The sequence below is a fragment of the Rhinatrema bivittatum genome, chromosome 8, assembly GCF_901001135.1.
Source record: "Rhinatrema bivittatum chromosome 8, aRhiBiv1.1, whole genome shotgun sequence".
In the NCBI taxonomy this organism is placed as follows: domain Eukaryota; kingdom Metazoa; phylum Chordata; class Amphibia; order Gymnophiona; family Rhinatrematidae; genus Rhinatrema; species Rhinatrema bivittatum.
Window position 1 is genome coordinate 186956154 of NC_042622.1, and position 21211 is coordinate 186977364.

At 49.0% G+C, this 21211-nt stretch overlaps 1 protein-coding gene across 2 annotated transcripts in view; it reads right to left on the reverse strand.

The window, feature by feature from the left end:
• Nucleotides 1–21211, reverse strand: part of MYBBP1A (MYB binding protein 1a) — a 119730-nt gene that overhangs the window by 22791 nt on the left and 75728 nt on the right. For both annotated transcript variants that reach the window (XM_029612669.1, XM_029612670.1), the window contains exon 23: nucleotides 19546–19614. In XM_029612669.1, coding sequence (XP_029468529.1) covers nucleotides 19546–19614 — 69 coding nt within the window. The remainder of the gene's footprint in view (nucleotides 1–19545; nucleotides 19615–21211) is intronic.

The window sequence follows — 21211 nt, forward strand, 5'->3', positions numbered from 1 at the left end:
AGTTCACCAGCTTACAGATCTTCTTAGGCAGAGGGAAGGACATCATCAGACCCCTGATCCCATCCAGGACAGGGTTAACCCCATCACTATCCGACTCCTCCTGGAAGACCTTGACCCCCAGTACTTCCAAAATCTGGGGAATAAGTGGCCGCAGCTCCTCACGCTTGAACAAATGAACTACGCTGGGATCATCACCTTCTGGAGGCGGGAACCCATCTGGATCCATGTCATCCTAGTCCCCATCACCCAAATCGGGTCCGAGACCCGGCTCCTGATCCACCCCCTGCGGATCCAGAGTCCCCCCATGAGGAGCAGCCGACCCATCATCAACTCCCCCATCCTGTGAAGCCCTGTCCGCTGCTGAAGCTCTGAGGGCCCCCGGGAAACCCACTTGGGCTGGAGCTCCACCTGCTCCACAGGGTGAGCAGCCCTTTTAACAGCCGCCTGCTACCTGACCAAAAAGGCCTGGTGGAGCAGGAGCATGAACTCCAGGGAAAATTCTCCCGGATCATCAGCCCCTTTCGACAGGGGGATCAGGAGACATAGATCTTCCTCAAACGAGCAATCATTTTCTATCGGGGAGAGAACTCCTCCTATGAGTTCTGATGCGGGTCTCCCCCCAAGGGGGAAGACATGGGCCCTGCCAACCGCAGCCCCTGCTTCCCTGCTCGGCCACCCGCGGAGGAGCCCTCCTGCCCCGAACAACAGGCAGGGCAGAGGGTATGAGAATCAAGTGCCCGCTCCGTTGCGCCAAGGTGTGGCAGGCCACCATTTTGGATTTTGGCACCAAGAGGAGACCCGAGCAGCCACATGATCACTGGCGAAAAAAAGAACGCTCTGGTTGAAAAGCCCCCCGGAGCCAATCCTCTCCCCAGATGTCCGTGAGGGCTGCTGATCCACCCCTACCGCTACGACTGTACCTCCCACCTGAGTGACCCGGAGCCCCGGGTAGACTAGGACAGTAGGGGATCCTGCTCTTCACTCCCCACCGGCCTGCAAACTAGCTGTCGAGGCCTGTCCCCGGCATAGACTCCTTACCTTGCTGCCTGAGTGTAATCTCCTGCTTTTTTTTTTTTTTTTTAAACTTTACTCAGGTACCTATGGAGCCTGCAGAATCGGGGGAGATAGAGAGAGCAGCTGCGGTGGTCGAAGGAGCAAGGCGCCCCTGGCTGTCAGAATCCACCAGACTGATGCGGGCGAAACACAGTCAGGGGTGTCCAACCCCCCGGCTGCTCGGCTTCCACTGAGGGATGGTCCATGAAGGTGCCTAACACCTCAGGAAGCTTTACCCTTGACAGCTAACTACTCTACCTAATATTTTTTATTTTTTTAAGACTATCAGACTACAGTAGTGCACCTCTACCATCTGCTGGAGTCAGAGAAATACTGGGGGACTGCAGGTGGCACTCTCAGTTATGTAGCAGGGCCCCAAAGCTTTGTTCTCTGACTCCATCTGCTGGTAGGGATGCATAACCCACTGGTCTGGATTGATCTGGGTATGTTCAGGAATTCTTGATTTTATTTAATGTTTTATGAAGAATGGTAAAAGAAAATTATTCCTTACCTGCTAATTTTCATTCCTGTAGTACCAAGGATCAGTCCAGACAGTGGGTTATCTCCCCTTTCCAGCAGATGGAGTCAAATAGAACATTGAAGGATGCTTCCTTATAAGGTAGTGCACCCTCTACTAATCCTCAGTATGGAGTATTATCAAAGCAAAGAGGAAAATCAGGATGAATCAAGAACAATAGAATTAAGTAACCAATAACAGTGTGCAAAAGGCACAAAACAGTGTTAAACAACAAACTTGCAGAATGAACCATTAACCAGCCAAAGGAAAAAAGGCACTGAAGAACAATTTGAGCAAAGAGGCAATCCCAAACCCAATAAACAGTCAGGGAGGGCGTCTGGACTGATCCTTGGTACTACAAGAACGAAAATTAGCAGGTAAGGAATAATTTTCTTTTCCCTGTATGTACCAGGATCAGTCCAGACAGTGGGATGTACCAAAGCTTCCCTACGCAGGATGGGCCCCGGAAAGCCCTGCTCGAATGACCCTAGAGCCAAAGGAGACAAAAGTAGGCAACTGTATGTGTAGACGATAATGACGAACAAAGGTATGTAATGATTTCCAAGTTGCCACTCAACAAATCTCCTGGAACGAGACCGATTGTATCTCCGCCCAGGAAGCAGCCTGAGCTCGAAGAGAATGGGCCTTGACATCCGCCGGAGGTTGTCGACCCGCTCCAATGTAGGCCACCGAGATTGCCTCCTTCAGCCAGCGAGCAATGGTAGTTTGACGCCTTGGCCCCCTTCCTCGGACCATGCCAGAGAACAAAAAGATGGTCCAACAAGCAAAAATCATTAGTGACTTCCAGATAGCGAATGAGGATACGCTTGACATCTAGCTTGCGTAGATCCGCCGATGCGTCCACTGAGAAGGACGGAAGTTCTACCATCTGATTCATGTGGAACGCGGAAACCACCTTGGGCAGAAAAGCAGGCACAGTGCGCAAGGAAACTCCCGAATCCGTAAAACAAAGGTAGGGCTCTCTGCACGAGAGTGCTTGAAGCTCCGAGATTCTGCGGGCAGAACAGATAGCTACCAGGAAAACCATCTTGAGAGTGAGATCCTTGAGGGTCATGGAATGCATGGGTTCAAAGGGTGGACCGACCAAGATTCGGAGAACGAGATTGAGGCGCCACGAAGGATAAAGAGTGTGGACCGGGGGTTTCACGTGCTTCACCCCCCTGAGGAATCTGATGATATCCGGATGAGAGGAGAGGGAAGTTCTCTCTCGTTGAGGAAGTAGAGAGCCAAGGGCAAAGACTTGCACTCTCAGCGTTTCAATGCCAGACACACTGCTCTGGTCTCCAAGCGATTGATCGGCCAGGTTGCTTGGGACAGCGTCCACTTCCTGCATAGAACTCATCTGACACACCGCTCCCCAGCCAGAGAGACTGGCGTCCGTCGTGACGATTACCCATTTTGGGATGTCCAAAGGAACACCCTGGAGAAGATGAGACAGGTTGAACCACCACGAGAGACTGTCCTTGGCTCCCTGCGGGAGAGGAAGGATGGCTTGGAAGTCCCGAGACACCAGCTTCCAGTGGGAGAGCAAGGCACGCTGTAAGGGACGCATATGTGCAAACGCCCAGGGGACCAGATCGATGGTGGAAGCCATGGATCCCAGGACATGGAGGGAATCCCACGCCGTTGGAAGTGAGAGACCGATGAAGCGCTGTGTCTGAGCTATGAGTGTATGAGCCCTGTCCGGGGGCAGAGACACCTTGCCCAGCACTGTGTCGAAATGTGCCCCCAGGAAGTCCAGAGACTGAGATGGAGAAAGGCTGCTCTTGGCAAAGTTGACCACCCAACTGAGGGAGTGAAGAAGCGTCAACACCTTGTCGACCGCCCGGTGGCACTGGGCTGAGGACTTTGCCCGAATGAGCCAGTTGTCCAGGTATGGGTGCACCAAGACTCCCTCCCTCCGGAAAGCGGCAGCTACTACTATCATCACCTTCGTGAAGGTTCGAGGAGCAAGACCAAACGGTAGAGCCTGGAACTGGAAATGCTGTCCCAGAATCTTGAATCGCAGAAAATGCTGATGCGCTTGGAGGATGGGAATGTGTAGATAAGCTTCCTTCAGATCCAGGGAGGCAAAAAATTCTCCGGAGTGTACTGCCGCTATCACGGAGTGCGAGGTTTCCATCCGAAAGTGGGGAATCTTGAGGGCCCTGTTGACCATCTTGAGATCCAAGATCGGGCGGAAGGAACCTTCCTTCTTGGGGTCTACGAAGTATACCGAATAATGTCCCTGGCCTACGTCCAGGGGGGGGGGGGGGGGCTGGACGAATTGCTCCGAGAGCCAGAAGCCTGTCAAGTGTCTGCCGGATTACGAGTTGTTTCTGGATTGGGCCACATGGAGAGAAGAGGAACCGGTCTCTTAGTGGCCGAGCAAATTCTAATGCATAGCCGTGTCTTAGAATATCCAGGACCCACTGATCTGACGTGATGTTGACCCACTCCTCATAGAAAAGGGAGAGACGTCCCCCTATCCTGGGGTTCGGGGAGTGGGCCGGCATAGCATCATTGTGAAGACTTGGAGGACGTCCCCTGGGCTGGACCAGAGCGGGGCTGTCTTCGGGCACGAAAGGACTGAGTCCAGGATTGAGATTGAGAGGATGGCTGACTAGGAGCTGCAGTCCTTGCCTGGCGGAAACGACGTTGATTCCTGAATCGGCTTCTAGTGGAATTAAAAGACCTAGAAGAACGAGGGCGATCCTCTGGCAGTTTGTGTACCTTATTCTCTCCGAGGGACTTGATAATCTGGTCCAGATCCTCCCCAAATAGTAGCTTGCCCTTGAAGGGTAGGGATCCCAGCTGCGACTTGGAAGAAGAATCCGCCGACCAGTTGCCAAGCCAGAGGAGGCGTCTAGCCGAGACTGCAGAAACCATAGATCTGGCCAATACTCTCAGAATGTCATATAGAGCGTCTGCTCCATATGCTATGACGGCCTCCAGGTGGTCTGCCTGAAGTGCTTCCTCAGGAGGCAACTCCTGGGAGCTGAGCAGCTGTTGAAACCAGCAAAGGCCTGCACGCTGAGCGAAGGAACTACAAATGGCCGCCCGGACCCCCAGGGCAGACACCTCGAAAACTCTCTTAAGATAAACTTCCAGCTTTCGATCTTGAAGATCTCGCAAGGCTGCACCACCCGTTACTGGAACGGTAAGTCCTTTTCGTCACCGCTGAGACTGCAGAATCTACTTTGGGAACATTAAGAAGCTCCAGGAAATCATCCAGGAGAGGATATAGCTTATCCAAGGCTCTGCCGACCTTGAGGGAGGTCTCTGGAGAATCCCATTCCCTGGATAACAGTTGAAGGAACGTGGGATGGGAAGGAAAGGACCTACAAGGCGGATGTAGACCAGCCAGAAGGGGGTCCCCTTTCTTTGCTGGTGGCTTAGGCTCAGGTGGGTCCTGAGGGGCCTCAATGTCCAATTCCTGTAGGATATGTTGAATGAGGGGGTCCAGCTCATCCCTCTGGAAGATCCGCAGGACTCTAGGATCATGCCCTTCCAATTGAGCCGTAGTTGAAGGTTCATCCGGATCCGGGTCCTGCTGAGGAACAGACCCCCCCCCCTCCCCAGCAGAGGGGTGTACCAAACGGACCCTCGGAGCGCATGAGGTGGTCGGAGGTACCCCTGGTCCCGGGACCGCTGACCCTTGGGTACGCCCCACAGTCTGGGCATTTCCCAAGACCTCCGTGGAATCAGCCATTCTGGGTCCCTTAGGAGGAGGAGGTCCCGCCAAAAATTCCTGGTGCTGGCCCATTCTGGCCAGGTAAGCATTGTGAAGCAGGAGAACAAAATCATTCCTCCATCGGAGGTGGCCCCGATGGAGGAATAGTGGGAAGATCCCCTGACGGAGAAAAAGGCTCCAGAGGTGGAATGGGTGTCAAAACCGGCGGCTGAGATGAAAAAGGAGCATCCTGCTCTTCTCCTGTTAGCACAGGAGAAGCAGAGTCTGGAGACAAAATGGCCGCCGTTCCCGCGGTCAGCGGGATCGGGGCCGGCCCCTAAGCGTCGAGGCGCGCCAGAAGACGAGAACCAGAGCGGCCCGGCGGTTGAAAGGCTCCCTCCCCACCAGGGTCCCTCCTCACCAGGGAGGCAAGCTGTGCAAACCCCTCGCAGGAAAGCCTCGACCCGGGCTCTCCACAAGTGCAGCACCTGGACAAACGAGGCATGGGGAACCTCGACTGAGCCGCGAGGGAACCAGCTGTTCTTAATGCGAGAAACAGACAAGGTTTAAAGCTGCGGGAAGCGGGAAAAACCTCCGCTTCAGCCTGTTTTTCCTCACGCTGACCAGGTTCATGGCTGTAAGAAGCGGGTAATAGCCTCCGCTTCAGTCCTGCTCTCTCTTTATCCCTCAGCGACCCACAGATAGAGGCACAGAGGAATAACGCCTCTGTGCCGGCTGCCCCGAGGAAAACGGCATCTCAGGGGCAGCGGATCGGATAGCAGCCACAGGGGGCGAGCTCAGCACCACCGACTTGCACCCCGGAGAGAGGAAATAACCTGTCAAAAGGAAATAAAAGCAAACTTACCCCAACAACAGAGATGGGAGGGGTGGGGAGAGCTGCAAATAGTACTGCCTGCAAACTATAGAATGCTCCCACTAAAACAGGAGCAGAGGTCACAGGAGAGCTCTCCAAATAATTCCCTCAGAAAATTCAAAATTCAAAGATTTATTTTTTTTTAATTAGATTTGATCCATCCAAAAGAAAGGAAAGCTGAGGAAAATAGAGAAAATTCCTAAAATAGCTTTCTAGTCATCTCAGTGGGGAACAAAAGCCACCACTGTCATCTGCTGGAGTCAAGAGAATACTGAGGATTAGTAGAGGGTGCACTACCTTATAAGGAAGCATCCTTCAAAGTTCTAATTGACTCCATCTGCTGGAAGGGGGAGATAACCCACTGCCTGGACTGATCCTGGTACGTACAGGGAATGTTTCTGGTTTTCCATTGTTGCTAAGTATTTAGAAGCTGGCTTCCTGTGGGTTCCAGTTCAGTTCTTCTCAGCACGTTTCTGTTTATATTTTTTGATCTCTTTATTCTGTATTTGGTGAGGGTCTTGTCTGTGTTCTGCATATGTGACCGAAGTGAGGTATTTTTTGCTGGCATGTAATTGCTGTGTAAGGATCTACAGCAGCCTGGTTTCTTAATAAGAGTTTTATTGGTGTAATGTGTGCAGTGTTGCCTTTTCATAGATAAGGCTGTTAGGGTTTCTTTTGGTATGGGAAGTTCACTATATTGTAATGGTAATTCTGTTTATTCATGGCTTTCTGAGGGCCAAGCCCACACCCAACACACATTACAAAAAGTTTAATTCCATAGGAGTTGGAAGTGTCTTTTTTGCAGAGTTTTCTGGTAGGCACCACAGGAGTGCATGTAAATATAATATGCATGTTGTGTTATTTTTGCCTCAGCAGACTGTACTTTTGAATGCTCTTTTTCATGAAAAATGTATTATAAATGCATAATTTAATTGTGTGTCTGTAAAGGATGTGTGTGGGTGTGGGGGGAGGGGGGGGGTAGCGTGTGTGCAAGGCTGTAAGGTTTTCCTAGGACATCTAATACCCTTCCCTATCCATTGGTTCTGGGGTGGGAGGGCTTGTCAGTTTTAAAAAATACAGATTGTAGGACAGCGCTGGGCTTTATTTCATGGGCCTGGGACAGACACTGAATGAATCCTGGGGGGGGGGGGGGGAGTGTGCAGCACAGTACTTTTTCGCACCTGTGATAACGAGGACCATCATGGTCACCCTGCTCCCGCCTTCTCTGTGCACACTCTGAAGTGGCTGATGATTAAGAGACCACGATAAGCCCACACCTGAACATTTGCCTACAGTCTGGCCAAATCGTGCTTTCTGTGAGCATAAAAACAGTGGGGGGGGGGGGGGGGGGGGGGAGAAACAAAACATCCACAGGTAGGTGTGAAAGAAGGCTTCTGACACAGAGCGAGCTGGAATGCCAAAGGAACAGGAGGAATTGGCTGGGTCAAAACCCCTGCCCCCATGAGGTCTGGAGTGCTCACGCATCATCTTTCGCTAATTCTCAGGTCTGTCCGAATAAAGAGATCACACACCTGGAAGGACCCAGGTCTTGCCCCCCTCCTCCCCAACGCCCTGCCAGGAGGGAGATCACTGTACTTGCCCCTGCTGAAGGAAGGATGGGTGGGCTCCATGCCCAGTAACCCTCAAGTTATCAGCACCAGCAAGCCAATTAGCACATGAAAAACAACCACCCCATTGGCATGGTACACACACATCATCTCTTTGCAGAACAAGCTCCAGGACTCAGCTACCCACATGAGAAAAATAGCAAGAAACGCTTTCTAAAAGCTCTTCACGTCAGAAGGACTTTTCCCCTAAACAAGCCATGCAGCGTTACCCTGTGCCCCTGGCTTTAAGCTCCTTAAGAGCCGCAGCTTCCTGAAATAATAAACTATCCTGGTGCACCTCAGCCCAAGAACAGAACAGTGAAGAATAAAATTCCACGGCCTGCCTCGGAAACAAGTCAAAGGGCACAGCAGAGCAGTAGAAAGACGATGCAGAGCAGTACTGCGAGCCTCTATAAAGCATTCGCTCTCTTCCTTGGACATCAGTCACACGGTATCTTTCCAGGGCTGCTCTGTCCTCTACACCAGCTTCAGGGTTTGAAGCCCCCCCCTGAAACTCCATGCTATGAAAACACACTCCGCTAGGCCCCACGGCTGCACTTCTCGTACAACCCACAGGTCGTATCTGCTTGGTTTCCTGGACTGCATCGCTTCGTCACTCTCTCGATAACTGCCACTACTTTACTGTTGGAGTGGAAATGTAGTCTTGGGCCCACCCTTGTGGCATCATCAAGAAACGGGCCAATCATCTTGAGGGCTTCTACTGAAGGGGGGGACATGATGGACACCAGTGATGACATCATTAGCAAACAGAATTGCTCTCTCTGGGTGGGCCGAATTGTATATTGTAGTGTTACCTAAAATCTTAAAAACCGTGAATGCTTCCATTATGGTGTCTGTAAAATATGGTCCCAGGAGATGTCAGTTCTTTTAAGAGGTTGTACTTACAGCAGTGGTGGCCAAACCTGTTCTACTGACCCCCACAGCCAGCCAAGTTTGTGAGATATCCACAATGAATATAGGCATGAGAGGGATCTGTATGCACTGGAAACCCAATCTATGCAAATGTGCTCCCATGCAGAAGTATTGCGGACCATCCTGGAACCCCAACTGGCTGTGGAGTCCAGAGAATGGGTTTGCGCGCCCGCCCACCTAGAGACCCTCCAGGGTGCATGCCGCAGTCAAAGCTCATCTGGCGTGGGGGGCGCTGTTTCCGGCGGATGTGTGCAGTCGCATAGTGCCTTCGCTCCGTCCACCCGCTCGCTGAAAAACCCCGTTAAACGCTGCAAAATTGTGCGCAGAGTGCCGGAATTAAGCTCTACCGAGTGCGGAACTTCTCCCCTGCCTGGCGTTATGGCTGCAAAACGGAAAACCACGGATCTGAGGCAATTCTCATTCGACAGGGCGGCGGCCCTGTCGAGCCAAGATGGCGGCGCAGAGCTTGCCGCGGAGGAGGGGGCGGCTTCTCCTGAACCGGAGCGGATTGAGGCACAGAACCCTGGCGACTCTACCCCCGATCCAGCGCTGCTGACCCGGGCTGAGGCCAGGACTTGGTTTATGGAGATCCGTTCCGACTTAAAACAACACCGTGCTGACATCATGGCGTCTGTGGCCGACTTGAAGGAAGACCTTGTGACATTAGGGCGACGGGTGGATGAGAATGAAACCCGGATTGATGCCCATGGTGATTCCATCAACACGCTTGTTAGTCAGCAGGCTTCTACCTCTTCTGCCATACTGGACCTTCAGAGTAAGGTCGAAGACTTAGAGAACAGAAACCGGCGCAATAACCTCCGCATACGGGGAGTGCCGGACACGCCAGAGTATGCGGAGGTGGAGGTGGTAGCCCTACAGATTTGCCAATACATACTGTGTCAAGGATCCGAGGAGGATCAGACACGCACTTCAGAGCCAACGGCGGTTCAGTTTGAGAGGGCGCATCGGGCTCTGGGCCCAAGAACCGATCAGCGACCACGTGACATTGTGCTGTGCTTTTCCAATTTTCCTGTCAAGGAGCGGATTTATATCATGGCCAGAAAGATGAAGGATATTCATTGGAATAATCATGCCATATCCATCTACCAGGATCTGTCTCCGGTTACATTGAAAAAACGGTATGAGATGCGTGAAGTTACGGCTCAATTAAGGGAGCGGAATATTAAGTATAGATGGACATTTCCCTTTGGACTTTATTTTCAAAACCAGGGAGTCAGCTATAAGATCACTACGCTGGCTGAAGCTGCCGTGGCATTCACTAAGGCTCAAATTCCGGTCAATTTCCAGCAGGACAGTGCCCAACATCGGCAGCAGAAGATGGATAACGCTCCGCGCTGGCAAAGGGCGGAAAAGGGTGGAAAGAGACTCCGACGCCAACCTGATCATCGACGACCAGCAGAGCAGGAACAAGGCTGAGGGGACCGGCCTCCCAGGGATTTTGTGGTTCTTCTGAATTAACGGTTTGCTGTGGTAGCCAGGCTTCCAGCTACCATTGCCAGCTCTGGCTACTGGCGATATTGCTATTTAATTCTCATGCAGTTCCGGTTAGGGCACCTGTGTGTTAAGGGTGCCCTTTACTCTAGTTACTTGGAGGGGTTTTTACATTACTGTTCATTGTCTATGTTTTTAGGGTGGGGCGGTGTGATGTTGGGACTGGCGCGCACCGTACGAGAACACCGACCTCTGGAGGAGAGGTATCCCATGGTGGACTGTAGGGATGCCGTTGGACTGACTGGGGGGAATGCTGAAGTTTTTGTTTTTTTGTTTGGATTTGGGTATGCAACAAGGGGTTCGCCTGTTTTAGCTATTTACATCTTAGTGAGATCCACTGATTACAGTATACTGGCACAAGAGGGAGGAGGGCGTAGTCTTTATCGGGGGGGATCGGGTCGACTATTACAATATAGATGGCGACTAAACTATTATCCTTAAATGTTAAGGGGCTTAATACACCAGGGAAGAGGTCTCTCCTGCGTCGTGAACTGCAGAGACAGCAGGCGGATATAGTATTTGTCCAAGAGACACATGTACGGCGGCACCACCAGCGTCTCTTAAGCTTCCCTAATTATGCTGCTGCGCACTGGGCGGCTAGTACAAAAACCTCAAAATATACAGGAGTAGGGGTGCTGTTAGCACACACTTTTGTACATGAACATCTAGCTCATGTTTATGATCCCCAGGGCCGATATATTTTACTTAAGTTGCGAGTGGGAAAGCAAGTGTATACACTACTTAATGTATACTTCCCGAATGTACAGAAGGCCTCCTTCATAGATGTGCTTCATACTCTCCTCCATCAACACTTAGAGGGTGATCTCATTCTGGGGGGTGACTTTAATTTTGTACAGCACCCATCTAGGGACTCCAGCTCCGGGAAATTGTTCGACCAATCAACACGTAGAAGGTGGATTCAATTTCTGAAAGATTGGGAGTTGGTGGATATCTGGAGGGAACGCTTTCCAACCTCTCGCTCCTATACTTTCTTCTCATGCGCACACGGCACTTATACTAGAATAGATCACTTTTTTCTCTCTAAACCTTTACAAGTATTGGTTGCCAAAACTGACATAGATGTTATTACCTGGTCCGACCATGCTCCCATATGGCTTACGTGTACTTTTGCAGGGACGGATAAGGGGTTCCGGTCTTGGCGCCTTAATGACTCTCTGCTTAATGATGTAGCTTTTTGCGGCCAAGTGGAGCAATTATTGAGGGACTACTTTGTCACTAACCAAACGGTGGGAATGTCTCCGCTAACGGTTTGGGAGTGCTCTAAGGTAGTGGTCAGGGGGACATGTATAGCAAGGGCGGCCTATTGCAATAAACAGAGGGAAGGCCTGCGTAGAAAGTTGATTCAGGAGTTACACATACTAACGCAATCTCATAGCCGCACTAAATCCAATAAGACGTATAGCCAGATAGTAAGGATTCGGGATCAATTGAGGGCATTGGAGGATACAGCAATTAGTCATCAACTTATGCTCTTGAAGCAGCAGTTCTTCGAAGGGGGGAACAAGGCGGGAAAGTTTCTTGCTCGCCAACTTAAATCGGCACAGGCCCGCACGGTGATTCCTAAATTACAGACTACGCCTGGGCATTTTATCACTTCCTCAGAGGACATCCGAAATACTTTTACTGCCTTTTACTCTGAACTTTATGCTAGAGACACTGATATCACTGGGGAAAGCATTGGCCGATACTTGGAAGATATACAGCTTCCGAGGCTCACTGAGCATCAACAAGCTGGGCTGGATAAACCTATTGAACAGGGCGAGGTGGCGGCCGCTATCAAGAAACTTAGGCCGGGGAAGGCGCCAGGGCTGGACGGATTCACTGGTTTATACTATAGGAAATTTGCGACCCTGTTGGTGGAACCTCTGACTGCTGCTTTTAACTCTCTGTTAGAGGATGTCTCTTTCACCAATGATAGTAATACAGCAGGTATTACTGTTTTAGCAAAACCCGGTAGGGACCCCACTAAGTGCAGCTCTTACAGACCCATCTCCCTCATAAATATCGACCTGAAATTATTGGCTAGAGTTCTTGCAGCCAGACTTAACGGACTGCTCCCTGGGTTGATACATACCGACCAAGTGGGTTTCGTACCAGGCAGGCTGGCCGCGGACAATGTCCGTCGGATAGTGGACATAGTGGATGTGGTTCAGCGTAAGGGCATACCGGCAGTACTTTTAGCACTCGATGCTGAAAAAGCTTTCGATCTTGTTCATTGGGAGTATCTTTTTCAAACTCTGGAGGCCATGGGTTTTGGGACTTCTTTTTTGTTATGGCTACGTAAACTGTATGATCATCCACAGGCGCGTGTGAAGGCGAATGGCGGGTATGGCACCCCTTTTTACATACAGAGAGGCACCAGACAGGGCTGCCCGTTATCGCCCTTGTTATTTGCTTTGTTCCTTGAGCCCTTTGCCATTCGAGTTCGTGCAGCTGCACCCATACGGGGTATTGTTGGGGGCTCAGTACATTCCAAAATTTCCCTATTTGCAGACGACATCATGTTAACCTTGACTGATCCACGGACCTCTTTGCAGGGAGTGATGGACGAGCTACATAGCTTTTCAGCGGTGTCAGGCATGAGAGTCAATTATGACAAGTCGGAGTTGCTCAACCTGACTTTACCCCCCAGTGAGGTCCAGGACCTTAGGCGAAGCTTTCCATTTTTATGGGCTTCCTCCTCCCTTAAATATTTGGGAGTTAAGATTGGACCCCACAACCATAAACTGTTTGATTTAAATTATAAACCCTTAGTCGCTAAATTACAGGAGCAGCTTCGACAATGGGGCCACCACACTCATTCTTGGATGGGGAGACTTGCTATAGTGAAGATGAATGTCTTGCCGCGTTTCCTCTACTTCTTCACTACCATACCTATTCATATTCCCGCTACGTGCCTTAAGAAGTGGCAGCAAATGCTTTGTGGGTTCATTTGGAGGAAAAGGCCTCCGCGGGTGGCTAGACGTGTTTTATACCAACCTAAGAACAGGGGAGGTTTACATATGCCTAACTTAGCTTGGTATTATTATGCGGCACAATTGCGAGCGCTTGTGGCTTTACATAATACAGTTGAGACGCCGCAATGGGTACATATCGAACAAGGATTTCTGGGCAAATTTCCAATTTCAGCACTGCCGTGGCAACCACGCACTTCCTGGGGCCCTATCATTTCTCTCCCGTACGCTCTATGTACCACCCTGAGCATCTGGCGTAGATGGAAGTCTCTGTTGATCGGTGGGGAGAGTTATTCCCTAATGACACACTTATTTACCAATACAGCACTCCCCTTTCAGGTGAGGTCAAGGGCCACTACACGCTGGATGGGTACAGGCCTTATGCGCATTGGTCATGTCCTTCATCAAGGGGGCATGATGACCAGAGACCAACTATGTGCCTTACATTCGGAGGGGGCTATTGATTTTTTTCTTTATGCGGGTATCCGTTCTTTTATTAATCAAGGGCTTCGTTTGCACAAGGTGCGCACTACTAATACCTTATTTGCAACTCTATGCCAGCATGCACCCACCATCAAAGGTATTATTTCCAAAATATATACACTGTTCAATAACACTAGGATTGGGGAGCCCAGATACCGGGCCCTGTGGGAAGCTGATTTTGGGATTCGGTTGGAAGAGAGTGATTGGGATACCATTTACACCATGGCTCGCAAATGCTCCATATCGACGGGGCTACAAGAAAACTGTTATAAAATGATTTTCCGGTGGCACTATGCACCAGTTGCATTACATAGGTTCTATTCATCTATCTCTGATCTCTGTTGGCGGGGATGTGGAGAGAGGGGCACGTATTACCATGTTTGGTGGTCATGCCCACGGATCTGCGCCTTCTGGCAGGTGGTGTTTCAGTGGGTGGTACAGATAGTGCAAGCTCCTTGTAATATCCAACCCTGGCATGCTCTACTAGGCCTAACATTGGCAGAACATAACATTCCGACACAGAAATTGCTTTTGCAAATTTTTATTGCAGCCCGAGCAGAAATTGCATTACATTGGAAGCAGCGGGAGGCACCAACCATAGCTGGGGTACAACAGAGAGTGTTTTCTTATTATCAGCTGGGACGATTAACAGCCATACATCATAATAGAGTGTCAGCTTTTCACAACATTTGGGCGCCTTTCCACGCTTGGTTGGATAAACAAAGCTCCTTAGTGTGGAATACCCCTTGTGTCCAGTCAGGGTAGTGGACTTTCTACATGCACCACTGTATAGTGGATTTCTCTTTCTCTTTCTAGGTTGTTTTTGTTCCCAGATCCATATATTATTTGGCGCATATATGTTTTACCTTTATTTGTGTTCCTTTGATCTGCAATATACTTCAGCAGGGGGGGGGGGAGGGAGGGAGGAGAAGGATGGTGGGATTTGTATTTACCATATTAAGGGTAAAATGGTCTCAATGGTGTCCATTTGCGCTGTTCAAGATTGTCTGATGCTTATCCCTGATGTATATTGTTGTTTTCCATTTTACGGAGTTTGAGCTGTACTAGATCTGTTTGGTTATTTTGACTTACTCTTGACTTGTTTTGTATCATGTCTGCCCATTGAGACAATAAAAACAAATTATACACAAAAAAAAAATGCTAGCAGAGAAAGACCAAAATGGTCCCATCTAGTCCTGGGGCTGGGTAGGCCTGACTATGATGTGGTGATCCTGTGACAGAGGTCGCTGACTGTGACATGGAATGACCGACAACGGGGTGGCAATACTGTGACGGTGGGTTGGGGTCTTCTCCCCGTTTGAACTCTGCCTCTGGGGTCCCTATAGAACCCATCTTCCATAAGAGGTGCAGTACCGGCTTTCCATCACAGGGTGGCGCTGTTAGCCCTCTGCTAGCTTGCCTGATCTTGTTTTATAGCATTTTTCTACATAATAACCTTATATAGATATAATTTAATATTCTCTGTATAGCACATTATTTATTGCTTTAATATACTGAATGGACTGTAAGATACACAATTAACATTGCCTGAAGGCTTGCATCGGGTTCTCCTTATTTATGTATTTAAAAGGACAAATGTAAATGTAGAATAACCCAAATATGTATTAAAATATCTGTTGATGCAGTTACAAAAAAAAAAAAAAAAAAAAAAAAAAAAGCTCATCTGGCGCCACACGCAGGCATGGCTGGCAAGGTCTCAAGAGACCGTGGGGGTGTGTGTGTAATCTATTAATGCGCCACAAATGATTATTTTCAGGTTATTCAACATTCTAAAAATGGTACGGGCTGAAGGAAGACTACCCAGAGGCGTTTCTGCTGCCAAATACCATTCAACAGTTTCAGAGCAATTACATAAGCAAAAAAATCTAATTCAATTATTATTATTTTTTTATTTTTTTGAAGCAAGTCACCCAGACTTCTCTCTCTTGCCTCTTCCTGGAAATGCCAGGTCATGATTCTCAGAAGGATTACTGTGCACTTCAAGAGCCAGGCAATGAAAATCCGATGCCTTTATTTCATGGTCGTCATCACCTATTTAAGCAAAATATTTTAGAAACTAAATTTGGAAGGGCGTTCGTCTATGCCCACACCTTTTCCGAATTGGTGCTTGCGTGTCTCAGCAAACCGCCTTTTCACTGGAACGTCATAGCATGATTCCCACCCTCCACCCTCCCCCGATCACCACACCACAGCCTAAGCCTGCGAAACAGAGACCCAAAGGCCTCAGGGAGAGCCTTTTCTCCTTCACTTCAGAAGACACGATGTTGTTGCCCTCAGCTTAACACATACAACCAATGCCGTGTCATTTTCATAAAGCTTTCCATCTTTCAATAGGATGCAAACAACACAATGGCTACAAATTTGCCCCAGAAACATCAGCCCACAGCCGTAGCTTTTGTTCAGTTTTATTTGTATTCTGTTTTTCTTTGCTCTCAAAACTTATTATAGTGAAAAGGAAAAAAAAAAAAAAAAGAAAAGAAAAAAATTATGTTGCCCCATAACTTCTTAAAAATACAGCCTAACCGCCTCCGGAAGAAGATGCAATCTCCATCATCTTGCTTCCACCTCCTTGCATTTCTTAGGGGAAAACTGCCAGCTTTGCCCAACTCCTGTGCTGCCGTCGCCCCCAAATCACTCACCAATTTCCCAAAATACAAAAAAAATTAAATGAATGATAGTCTGATATGCCCCCCTCCCTCAGGCACTTAAGTCCACAAAATATTAGGTGCAGCTAGGTCTACCCATTCTAAAGTTATAAGGGGGGACCACATACACCGCAACACACACAGTACAATCTCATAAGCCCCTGTTCTATCGGACCGAGGCGAAGATTTAAAAATATAGCATCACTGACCTGCATAACAGGATATACTAGCACAGAAACACAACAACAATAAGTGCTGCATACAGTGAAATACCATCAAGGGCAAGCTAAAACAGTAGAACCACTGCATAAAGGAGAGAACGTGCCTTGGAAGGTTGTTCCGAAAACTATGGAGCTGCGAATAAACCGGGTAGTTTGTAATCTAGCCGGAAGACAAAAAAAAGAAAAGGATTTTCCTGAGCCGAGCCTGGGACCTTACTTGGAACACAGCACTGCAGCTGCGTAGAAGTGGCTCGGCCAAGCGGCCCTGCAGCCTGCAGAAATGCAAGCCTCGGGCAGTGCCCGGACATCCATCTCTGCAGGTCAACGCCCGCACAAGGAGGCGTGCGGCAACCGATCAGAGATGCGGGGCGTAAAGGTTGCCCGAGCCTAAAAATTCCCCATTTGATAAAATGCATTTTCTCAGTCACCACGAAGGGAGGCCAGCGCGGTACTAGAAAAGCCCGGCAAGTTCCAGCTTTGAACTGGTTTCCGTAGAAAGCATTCCAGCCGCGTTATACGTCTTTATTCATTCCCATCCCAAATCAAACGTGTCAGGTCAGCTGCTTGGCGACTTGGAAAAAAACTCTAGGGACACGAAAAATTGTTATGTAAATGGAGGGAAAATGTGACTGAAAACATCTACCAGACAATCTTCCAACAGAGAATGTTCCAGAAAACCCACATCTCTGCCTTTTGCTACAAATAACGAAGCTGGCTGGCCAAGAAAGCAGAGACGAGGCGATTCACCCTGCTGTTTATCAGAGGCGCTCAAGCTGCTTCGAATGACCCGGATGAGCCGTTCAAAAAGTTTTATTACGTGACCCGGAGCTAAGACGACATCACAGGAACACAATTAAACACACGCTACTAATCCCATGACCCGACCACAAAAGTTATTCAAAGGTCGACCGCATTCCAGGGGAAGAGGAGCGTGAGGTGCAGGAGCTGAGCCCAAGTGGAATGGTCCCCCCCACAGGCCTAATTTTTCAAAGGAAGAGGGAGGAGGTGTCGTTTTCAAATTATTTCAGGCATTAGTTTAGGCGGCATTAAAAGAATTTCCGGTGGCGAGTTTAACACTTGCAAACATGCCAGGCTGACAGCTCGGGTAAAGGGAGCCCCCCCGCCCCTCCCCACCCGCCTGTGCCCGTGGTAGAGGTGCGGCATGGGGCACGGCGGCGCCAGCTTCCCTCCTCATCTTCCCACCCTGCAGAGGAGCAGAGTTGTTCCTCACCCCCCCCCCCCCCACACCTCGTTTTCTTTAACGATAAAGGGGTTTGCTCCCTTTCAACACTAAGGGTGTAAAACAGCAACTTTAAATCATTTAACCAATGCTCCCTGTGACCCTGGGCAAAGTCACTTCAGCCATCCTCCATGGCCTCAGATGCTTAAGCGTTTTTCCCCATAGAGACAGAATGGGAGAAAAGGCTTGGTAAGTCAGGCCCCTGGGTGGGGGAGCCAAAAGAGGACAAGGAAAATACTTATGGTGGCCGGAATGTAAGCCGCCTTCAGCCGCCAATGAAAAGGCCCGAGCTGTTTAAATGTTAATGCCTGCTGCCGTGAGCTGGGGGCGCGTCAGATTGGGAGGGGCTCAAGGTACATGAAGGATATAGCAGGGTGTCACCTTATCACTGCAGAACACCCCCCCCCCCCCAAATCAGTAATCCAAGCACCACCAGGGGGTATTTCAACTGGGAGAGGCAGCGGCCCAACAGTTGGAATAATGAGCTGAGAGCCAGGAAACCCAAGTTCAGGTTCTGTTCCTTCTGGTGGCACAGGCCATGACCTTGAGCAAGTCAGATTATCTCCCTATTGACTCGGGGGGGGGGGGGGGGCCCTCCTTCCCCAGCCTGTTAAGCTCTATGGGGCAGAAATCCCTGGCACTTTCAAGTCATTCGTTGTACATCGCTTTCAATCAGAATTCTGCATTAAATGAAAACAACAATGTCCAAACTCTGGCCATTAAAAATGCAGGCAAGGATCTCGCAGGTAATTGTATCTTTTTTTCCAGCCGGGAGGGTGTAATCCTCTTGCTTTGGAAAATGGGCGTTACATTATTCCGCGCCCACTGGAGGTAGGCTGGATGGGCATTAACCCTCCCTCTCCCCCCCATCTCGGGTAGGCTCTTAGCCAAAGGGAGTGTCCCCAGGTCATGGCTCACACCCTACATTCCCAGTGGTGAGAGCACTGCTCCAGCTTGTTCAATCTGAAGAGAAACCAAGAGCACCAATCTCGCAGGTATTCCCCCCTCCCCAGTAAAAAGAAGGAAGCAGCATTCAGGAAACAGGAGAGAACGCTTCACTCGGGGTAGGCCCAAGTTGTAGGACGCCTGACCTGTGGAAACGCCCATTATTAATAAACTGGACAAGGAAGACAAGGCATTCCCTGGAAAAATGTGCTTAATCTTCGGCTTATGCCAACCATCATTTAAGAAAGAAAATGTCAATTCACTATATACGTTCGGAAGACTGTTTTCAAAAAGATAAGATGACCATCATATATAGAGATGTTGATGACACTGGCGTGCAGAGTGTTTATGGTCTGTCAAATCCATATGGTTTTGGTATTTTTCATATGCAAATAAAAGTGACTTATCTTATAAAAAAAAACCTTTTGTGCATTTCTTCAACATGAGTGTCATCAGCATCTCTATATCTCTATAATACGATGGTCATCTTGTCTTTTTGAATACAGTCCTCCCGACGTACGTGGTGACTTGGCATTTTCTGATTGTTATATATATTCTCTTTAGCGGGTTTCATTTGTTGGATTTGTCATTTAAGGTCAGGAAGGAAAATCCCTTCCCCCACTCTCCCAATCCATGTGGCAAATGTCAGTGACTGAAGGAAGGCGGAACTTGATGGCTCTCATCTTCTCCCTTCTAAAGCACAGTACGTAAATAATAATAAAAAAAACAAAACAAATAAGAGGGGGAAAACAAGCAAAAGTAGAATCTGATATATTTCTTCCAGGAGCCCTCAGATACCTAAGAAATCACTCAAAAATGCATGCATTTTCTGCTCCGAGCTCTTACCTGCTGGTGCTGCCTGGCACCATCCGTGATGGACCGGACAACGACATCCACCAACTGTTTACACATGATCTGAGGAAAAAAACCAGACGTGACAAAGAAAACGAGGCTGTGAACGATCTGTTACATCCAAACAGCAAGTACTTGGAGGCGCCCGAGTGTAGGTAGCAAGTAATGCCAAGAACTGGAGGTGCCGCCACGCAGGCCGGCAATGGAACCTCCTTCCAGTGACACGCTGGGGGGGTTAAGCTGGCCCAGCCGACTCCATTTTTTTTTTTTTTTTGAGGATCAGGTTGATCCGGTCCTGGTTTTATATTCTTCTCACCCCCCCCAAGTGATTTGTAAGTCTGACCTCTCCTAAGATTTTGCACGTAATGGGGGGACAGGGGGGGGGGGGGGACCAGGCCTCGATCAGCCTTGCCCTGGGAAGGGGAAAAAAAAAAAAAAAAAAGAGGCAGCCAGCAACTCCTAACGAGGGTGCATCCACTTCAGTTACCAGTCGTTTTAAGCAAGGCTGCTCCCGTATCACGGGACGCACCCCTCCCAGATGCGCCCGATTTTGGCTGGCAGATTTCTGGTTACTTGAGGCTTTTGACAAGAATAAACCTTGAAAGACATAAAACACCACAGTGCAGAACAGAAAGGGGCGACGCCTCAGTACAGGAGCATTTCTCAAGGGAAGATCTCTCCCTTAAGGACCTCGCAAACAGGGCAGTTGGAACTTTAGAAGTACGGAGACTGAAATTACAGATGAGCAAACGCTTTGAAGTAAAATGCAAAAGGACCTAAAATAAGGACATCAGCTTTCTCACCCTCTCTCAGGTATAGGACCCTTACAACTGTAAAATGTTTCTATTACCTCACTCAGCTCTCCCCATCCCTTTACTGAGCTGTCATGGCAGACGGCTTCATAACCTTAGCTGATCCCATACTCTCTAAACCCAGGAAAACTCTCAAAACCTCATCATACATGTATTAAATTAGTCCAAAAAAAAATAAGAGGCCTGATCTGCAACGTTTGTTGACCCCCCTCTTCTCTACATACGCAAGTGAACTAAGCACAGCCATCACAATACTTGAGGCTTTGAAGAATTCATTTAATTGAAGTCATGACCATTTTTAATGGAGCCTAAAATTAGCATCATGTGCCAGATAACACACTCATATTAGTCACTTGAACTAAAAAAAAAACAAACACCTCACCGAGGCTCGCTAAACTGCTACAGCTGGGGAATTGGGGGACAGCGAGTTAAGAAAATAAATCTCCTTTTTATTTGCCATGGACCAAGTTGTGCTCTGCTGTCAGATTAATCTCTGGGTGTAATACAGAAGGATGAGTGATTTTGCACATGCACGTGAGAGCCGCAAAGCGTAAGACAGACATAGAGAAACAGGAGCTCCTTCCCGAGGCCGTGAAGGAACCAGAGAAAGTCTACAGGGCAGCAACTATACTAATTAAGAGTCCTATAAGTGTGAGTTATGAGGGGAGGGTGAAGGGAGTTGAGCGCTGTTCACCAAGAAGAGAGAAGAGCAAGGGGCGACTTGACAGCATTCTTCAAATACCGAACCAAGCTACGGCATGGATGAGGATCAGATGGTCTCACTCTCCATCAAGGAAATGACCAGTAACGAGCTTATGTTACAGAAGGGGGAATTACGCTGGACATTA